General features: G+C 58.4%; 1 protein-coding gene across 3 annotated transcripts in view; it reads left to right on the plus strand.

The window, feature by feature from the left end:
* STX18 (syntaxin 18) overlaps nt 1-7,971 on the plus strand; it is a 123,829-nt gene extending 115,858 nt beyond the window's left edge. For all 3 annotated transcript variants that reach the window (XM_049630292.1, XM_049630293.1, XM_049630294.1), the window contains exons 8-11: nt 3,495-3,553; nt 4,895-4,964; nt 6,629-6,709; nt 7,399-7,971. In XM_049630292.1, the coding sequence (XP_049486249.1) occupies nt 3,495-3,553; nt 4,895-4,964; nt 6,629-6,709; nt 7,399-7,494 (306 nt within the window). In that variant the 3' untranslated portion in view covers nt 7,495-7,971. The remainder of the gene's footprint in view (nt 1-3,494; nt 3,554-4,894; nt 4,965-6,628; nt 6,710-7,398) is intronic.
* Nucleotides 7,972-8,295: the final 324 nt, after the last annotated feature.

Here is an 8,295-nt window from a genome sequence, read left to right on the forward strand (position 1 = left end):
GGGGTACCCCTGTCCTTGGTGCTGACTGTGGAGACCAGGCCTCCTTGGCTACTGCACCTTGTGAGGTCCCTGTCCCTCTGGGGACGGATGCCACGCCAGCCAGCTGCCAGCGAGCCCCAGCGAATGCTGTGTGAGCGCCCCAGATCCCGCTCAAGTCACAGTGCCCTCTAAAATTTGAAACTAGAGAGGTGGAAGGGGCCTTCAGAATATTTCATGACTCATTTTGCGTATCTGGAATCTCAGTCCCAGGAGATTAATAATAGTTAACATTTAGTGGGGGCTTTGTATGTGCCACGCACTCTGTACGCAACTTTACATGCATTATTAGCACATCTTTCTCTATAAGTACTGTCTCCGTCCCGTTTTAGTGACAAAGAGGCACAGAAAAGTTACCTGCCCAAGGGCATATAGCTTCGAAGGTAAAGGAGCCATCATCATCCCTCCCCACCCTCGGCATGAGGCAGGAAAGGATAAGAATCACCACGTCTGTTCACAAAGAGGCCCTGTCACGTGACAGGCCGGACAGAAGCCAGTGACTGGTTCAGGGGTCAGTCACCCCAGGAGTTCCCATTGAGGCCACAGGGGCTGGCCCGCTGAAGTCCCGGGCGTGTCCACCAACTGCCCCTGCCGGCCGGCACCTGCCGCTCCCTGCCTTCCTCTGCAGAGGAGGGGTGAGGTGTACAGGTTGGCCATCAAGACAGCATCGGAAACCATCCTGAAATCTGGCACAGGTGAATGTTGTCAGCGGCCTGGCCATTACCTGATCTGCCTGAGCCCTGCCACACCCCATTAAGTGGGTCCCTTGCACCTGGCTATGGGAAAAACAGGTGGTGGTGTTTTTGAAGACACAGCTCCATTGTAACTCCCGCCCCCAAATGGGGGCCGCTTTCCGTAAAGGTTCTGGCCACGCCAAACTCTCCCCTCAGCCCTGTCACCGCTTGATCCCTCGAGGCATTTGTTTCTTTTGCTCCGCCCCCCTTTGCGCCCCCCCCCCCCCCCCCCCCCCGAATGGGTACTTCTCAGGTGGCATTAAGAACCCATAGGTTGAAAGGAAATCAGAGCCAGAATCTGATCCTGCTGGTGACAGGAGTCCTTCAGAAGTAACAGCTCCCCAGAACCCCAAGAGGGGGAGTGGGTGCCTCATGCCCAGAGCTGGGGAGGGGACAGAGAGGGCTTTGTTCCGGGGGACATTCCCGCAATAAACCACCTCAAACCTCTAGTCTTGCTTAGGAGTAGGTTAGAAAGCATAAAAGGTCTGAGGATTTAAAAGGACAGGGCCGTATTTTGTCATTAAAAAAATAAGAAAATGCCCTCTATCCCAGCCCCCCGAGAAAAACCCTGAGTAATACCTGGGAGAATTAGTGAAAGTAAATGAGCACCTACGTGCTGAAGTAATTGTTTTTTTCCTTAAATTACTGGGCTCTGAAGTAACTGTTGAGTTGACAGCTAACAGGGCTGATAGTTTCAAACTCAAAAGAGTGAAGTTTTTATTCCCTTAAATAGCCTGATTCATGCATAATTAGAAGGGCCGTCCTGGTACCGTGTCAGCATCCTGCCCGTGCTTGAGGCGGCCCAGCAGAGCGCCCCCCGCCGGCCCTTCTGGAAACTGTGCCGGCCCACCCATTTTCTGACCCAGTAGGTCTGGGGTGCAGTGGAGGCCCCTTTGTGTTTTGACAAGCAGGGGGACCGACAACCGGTGCCCTGCAGTGTGGTAGGCCCTGCATTGTGCTGGGGGCCAGAGGAGAAAGCCCCACCCCAGGCGGGAAGATGGCCCCCCAACAGGGGCAGGAAGTGTAGCGATGGATCAAGTGCAGGGGAGTTTTATATTATAAAAGACAGGAGATGGTAGAAGGTGATTAAATCTGCCTTGGTGCGTCTGGTCACTAGGAAGGTGCCTAGGCTGGGTCTCGAGGAAACAGTCGGAGTCCCCCCCGCGGGGTGGGGGGTTGGTGCGCGGCGGCCTCCATCAGCTCTCAGCTAGTCTGTGCAGGGGTGAGGCAGTGGGCTGCAGGAGAAGGCTGCACCTCAGCGCTGATCTACAGGGCCACGGACAGGGCCGGCCTGGTGTGCTGTGACGTGACTGGCATCTTAGATCACATCACTCTGACGGAGGGGTGGGGGGCAGATTGGAGGAGAGTGAGAGGTGATGAGGGCAGAGCACAGGCACCAGGGAGGGAATGGATGCAGCAAGGGTGCGGGTGAACTGGCAGACAGGACGGGAGGGTGTCCGCCTGGAGGGCTGGGGGGGGAGCTGGGAGGGGAGGGGGGCAGACGGAGCAGAGAGTGAGCACAGCACATGCCCTCCCTGTGAAGTCAGGGGGTGACTGGGCAGGGAGAATGTGAGTCCCTGCACGTGACCTGCTCAGCACGGTGTCTGCCGTGACTTCCCTAACCGTTGTTTTCCCTCCATTGTTGTTTTACTGAGCAAGTCTGGCTGGAGCCTCGGTTGGATCGCAGAGCCTGGGAGGCCCAGAGCTCACCTCCACCCGTCCCCCCACACAGCGCCTGGCGCAGACAGCGCCTCCGAAAACAGCTGTGGACGGGACTGCCGCTTTAGTAGATGTGAAGGAAAGAACGCGCGTGAGGCCTTCTCGGACTTGGGTTTGACGCGTTCCCACCCTCAGGCAGCTCATAGTCAAGGGGGAGTTTGGGACATGCACAGCTTATTACCGGGCTGAAAATGGCTAACGTCCTGAGAGATCTTCACGAGGTTTCACAAGGTGCTAGGCCAAGGTTAGAAACTGGAGAAAGAAGTTCCAGCTCGGGGGCCGGGATAGGTCACGGAGAAGGTGGCGTTCGAGCTGGGGCTGTGGGACGAGGGCCCCCGCCCGGGGCTGAGTACACGCTCAGGCAGCGGAGTGGGCGTCCGAAGGCAGGGTTGCGGGTCCCGCAGCGAGGAGGAGATCTGGCCCCGCGGCACGGCGAACCCTCAGACGTGCCAGCCTTTCGTGGGGCTGCTGTCAAGTTGGCAGGAACGGTGGGGGCAGCAGCTGTCTGCTCCGAGTTTACGCGGCTCTGATGGGCTCCCGGGTGTCAGGGTGGCACCCTCACCCAGACTGAGTCCCGAAGCCCGATCGCCAGCCTGAGCCCAGGAACACAGCGCTTCGGGCTGCTGGGCCTGTGTTCCTGTCACGGTGGACTGGCCAAGGCGTGTGGCTCTGAAATGAGACTGCCCTGCCCTCAGCTGAGCCGCTGGAGCTCAGCGCCCCACTTAAAACAGTGCCAGAGGGAGACAGAGCAGCGGGAAGGACGGCAGGTGACCCGCCCCGCCCGCATCTTCCCAGGCATCACTTCGGCTAGCAGGCAGGGAGAAGTCCGGCCACAGGGATGTTTTCACACTGATGCCGCATCCCTCCACGCCAGAAGGAGGGACTCGGTGGCCACCCTCGGAGGGCAGATCAAAGATTTCCGAGCAGACGCCTTGCTAGACCCTTGCCTTTGACCGTGTTGCTTTTGAGTATGACATCACCCTTAGTGTGTTTGTCTCTTCACAGTTTGAACAAGAGAACCAGCGCCTAATTGGTGAGATGAACAGCCTGTTCGATGAAGTGAGGTATGTATGTGGTTCCTAGGAGCTGATGGCCTCAGCTTTTCTAGGAACTGGGAACTTTTCATTTACTTCGATGGCCAGGCATCCCCTTGTGGCCCTGGCCACGTGCACCCCCCTCAGCCATTCGGGGTCAAGGCAGCTGCCCAACTTCAGTGACTCCCCTTAACCTGCGGGCCCTTGGGAGGTCACCCCCTCTGTGCTGCCTCCGGGCTTCCAGTGACCGCAAGCTGCACGGTTAGGGGCTGTTAATTTCATGGCTCCCGGGGTAAGGGGGCGGGCCTTGTGAGGGATGGCTGGCCAGGTGCAGCCTCCTGCATGTGGCTCCGCTGGGGTCCGTCCGCCCCCTCAGCAAAGGGGTCGGCAGCGTGGAAGGAGAGTGGCCGTGCCCACGTGAGCCATCGCTGGCCCGCCCTCTAGGGGAGGCACGTGGGTGGGGCCTGTTTCCCCGAGAGAGTCTGGAGCATCTGGAAGGAAGGCCTGGGCTTTGGCAGGGAAATTAAACCCGCTGCGCTGTGGGCTCATCCGAAAGAAAGCGCGTCCTGACGCCGCACCCACAGCCCCCGGGGACTCTGATGGCACCTGTGCTCCTCTGCGGCCTCTGCCCTCGCTCTGTGGGCCTCGAGGTCCTTGCTCCGAGACTCAGCCCCCGCCCGCCTCGCTCTTCCTTCCCACACCCGGAAGCACGGGAGGAGCAGCGGCCGGCTGCCCCGACACGGCTCAGCCCCTGCCGCCCCCATTTCTAGACCCGTGCCACCCCCCAGCCCACGCCCGGGGCGCCCTTGCTGGCCCTGAAACAGCGAGCAGCTCAGATGCTTGGTTGCTGAACCCAGATACGTTTTCAGACGGAACCGGAGGACTTTTCCTTTCGCCGGGAAGTTGGTTTGGGTGGCAGTGCCCCTCGACCTCCTGGGCGGTAACGACGTTGAGTGGTCGGCACACACTGGCGTTCTGAGTCCCCGCCGCGTTACCGTGGTTACCGGGCCGGGTACGGGCCTTAGCATTCGAAGGCTGCCTGTTGCAACCAGGGGTGCAGACTCCGAGGCAGGGGCACCGCGGGTCAGCTTGCAGGGGAGGGCGGGTTCCACAGTGCAGCGCGCCCCCTAAGCGAGAGATTTCAGAGGAGAGCCAGGAAGTGCAATGCCGGCCTCCTCCTTCCTGAGCCTGACGTGGTGCCCCCCCCCCCCCCCCGCCATGAATGATGTGGTGTCCCCTCCCTCTCTGGAGGCTGTGGTGGTGTCCCCTCCCATTTCTCACTTACGTGGTCCATTTAGAAATGTGTAACACTCCTGCTAGGACCACCACCTACTAATAGTTGTATGTAATTTTTTTTTCTCTTTAATGAAGGCAAATCGAAGGGAGAGTGGTTGAAATTTCCAGGCTCCAAGAGATATTCACAGAGAAGGTTTTACAACAGGTAAGAAAAAAGAAAAATCACGATTTAAGGTTTAGCTGAGAAGAATCTACTGTGACATCAGGGTGCTTGTTCTGAGGTTGCCTGATCTCTACAGCCATGTGCCCCAAGCCGCGTGGGCTCATACAGCTCCTCACGTGAGGGCCTCCTGACCCCCCGGTGTAGCCTCTGTGCGGGGTGGGGAGCTCTCTGCACCTGACCCGCTGCTGGCTGGCCCAGGCCAGACCGGGTGTGGTGGCCCGTGTGTGCCGTGACGCCCACAGAGGAGGGAGTTGGGTAGATCTTCCTCCCGGGTGCCTCTGAGCTAGTTTTCCCGTCTGCAAACGGAGTGGCCCTCCCAGGGCCGTCCTGAGGCTCGGAGATAACCCACAGGAAGCACCCAGCACACCTGGTGGGTAGCAGCCTGTCAGTCGACAGTGTCACTTAGGGCTCACACTTGGCCCTCTCGGAACGCTAGGTCCGTGCCACCTCAGGTGTCCCATCCACACAGGAAATAGGGTTGTTCTCTGAAGGGGATTTTCATGTTATTTCTTCCTGCCTCCAGTTCTGAAACTCTTCCGGCCAGTAACTGGCAAAACTTTTAGGGACCCGATAAATTTATCCTCCTTTTTAGCATCCACAGACCTTGGAACGGTTTCAGAGTCAAAATCATTTCTGCTGCATTGTGTTAAACTGGCCCAGTTGGCCTAAGACCCTCTCGCCCCCACAAAACCTGCCTGAAACCTCACAACCAGCGTCGAATCGCTGTAAATTTAGGTACGTGCAGTCTGACAGAAAGTTCGGGTTCACGAGAGTTACCCTTTCTAACTACATTGAACGACCAATTCAAGCGTGTATGTGCTAAGCCTCCACTTAGAAGCCTGATGGCTGTCACTTCAGCCTCCTGACCCATAAAACAGCTAAGTGAGCTGTCCCTGTCAGAGCACACGACTTGCTTCCAGGGACAGCTCAGCGTGGCAGGAGAGCTCAGAGGCCACATTGGGTCACACACACTGGCTCTGATCCGATCCTGACTTCCAGTGTGTCAGGTGACCTGGGCACCCCAGGCCACACTGCCCTCTTCAGACTGGGCAGATGTCCCCCCCCCCCGCATTCTCAGGGCTGGGGCTCAAGGGGCCTGACGCACTTCCGGCTCGTGGCAGGCTCTCAGTACACGGGAGCTGATGTTTTTACGGTTTAGGTTTTCTTTCTTTTTTTTTTTTTTAAGAGAGACACAGATGGTGAGACATGAAGCGCTCCCCTGAAGCTAGCGTGCGTGTCTGAAAGCACACGCATCTGGAAGCTCATGTCTCTGGATGTCATAAATACGCGGGGGACCAGAGGGAAGCCCCTGGCATGCGGTGGCTGCTACGTGTTGGCAGCTCTCGCGTTTGTCCCTTCTGGCCGGCAAGTGGCACAGGAGGTAGCAGCTGGGGGTGGAAGGGCGACAGGCACTGGGTTCTGGTCCCAGTCCTGCCACGTGGTTGCTGCGTGACTCTTGGCAAATTACTAAACTTCTCTGAACCCTGACTTTCCCTTTTGTAAAACGGGGCTGTGCCTGCCCCTCGGGACCCGGCGAGGACCCACAGGCTCCCGCTTGTAAAGCCCTGGCTGCTGCTGGCTCCTGCTGTCCGGATGCTCAGGGAAGGAGACGGTGGTCGGGTCTACCTGTCTCTCCTCTTCCATAGGAAGCCGAGATCGACAGCATTCACCAGTTAGTTGTAGGGGCGACTGAGAATATCAAGGAGGGCAACGAAGACATCAGAGAGGTGAGTACCCTTGGGCCCCCCAGGCCCCACCGGCCTCCCCGTCCGGGCAGTGGTGGTAGTCTTGCGGGCAGTCAGGGCTGCGTGAGAGCCTTGCTGGCGCCCAGCCTGGCTGACCTCCTAACCCTGCAAGACAGTCACATTTCTGTCCTCGCCAAACCTGGGGCACCTATTACCAAGACACAGGACTCACCGCCCTCCAAAGGAGCGATCGGAGGCATACAAGGTCACTCTTGGCAAGGGTTGGATCAGCCACCTGCACCAGGGGTGGGCGCCACCGGAGAAGCTTGTTGGACCCCCCACCCCGAGGGCCAGAGCCCTGGTCCCTGTTTATCGAGGCCACCACAGTGGACTTTGTTGAGTGGACATGGTCTTCTGAGTGTGGTCCTCGGGTTTGGGTTGACGTGGGACCATTTCTGGGCCACTACAGCTGCCGGGCCAGCCGCGGGGCTCTTTCTAACCCTGGGCCCCGCGTGGGCCATTTCCGGGTGTTTGCTGGGAGAAGGGTGTAGGACGTCTGAATAAGGGGGAGACACCTGTTTGTTTTCTGGTGGATTCTAAACCCACTGTTTGGCTCTGCTTACTAATTAAGGTAAGCATAAGCTCCAGGGTAGGGAGTGCGTGTGGACACACGGAGGGCGTGAGCACTCCTCAACCCAAAATCCTGTGCTCCTGCCCTTCCCGCCCCCCAGGCCATCAAAAACAACGCCGGCTTCCGAGTGTGGGTGCTCTTCTTCCTGGTGATGTGCTCCTTCTCCTTGCTCTTCCTGGACTGGTACGACAGCTAGTCTGCCCTGCTCGCTCCTGGCGCATGGGGCGCTGTCGAGGGTCTCCGGCATTGGACCAGGGCTGTGCCCAGATCCTACCACGTTGGGGGGAGGGGGCGGTGGCAGAGCTATGTGCTCCCACAAAAGGGACACCCAGACCTGTGGTCTTAGCCCGTTTAATAGCTGAAAAAGAAACTAATGAACACAAACTGACAGTGGACTGTGTGGCACTCCTGAGGCAGGGTGGAAGGGTCGTTACTGGCTGCACCCAAACTGGCGGCCGACGTGGAGGGGCTGCCCGGAGGCGGGGCTCAGGGAGGCACCGACCTGGCCCTTCCAGTGGCTTAGGGAAGAGTGCTGGGTGATAACTTCTCGCGGCAAGTGACCATCACTTAGTTTCCTGTGGCTTCTTGTCTGCCTGAGCCAAGTGCTGCAGAGTCGCTACGCTGTAGAAAACTCGCCTTTGCCTCACAAATATAATAAATGCAACTACGGTTACTTCGTGTAATATCAGTGGGTCCAGATACAGAAGGTCAGCAGACGCCTGCCTGCCCGTTGGGGAAAGGGTGTGGGGACAGACCCTGGGCCCTCAGCAAGGGGCTGCTGGGGCCCAAGGAGCATTTGTCTGCCCTTGGGCCCGTGCACCTGTCCCTCTAGAACAGGTGTTCCTGTTTGCAGTGGGAACCACATCTGTGCAGAGAGCACGCTGGTGTTCACGGGGCCCCACCTCGGTGTGGGTGCCGATGGCTCTGCATTGCCCCCTGCAAAATCGTGTGCTGTGTATGCAAAATCGAGAGTCTGTGGTGCAGCCACAGGGACCCT

Source organism: Panthera uncia, chromosome B1 (genome assembly GCF_023721935.1).
Source record: "Panthera uncia isolate 11264 chromosome B1, Puncia_PCG_1.0, whole genome shotgun sequence".
NCBI lineage: Eukaryota > Metazoa > Chordata > Mammalia > Carnivora > Felidae > Panthera > Panthera uncia.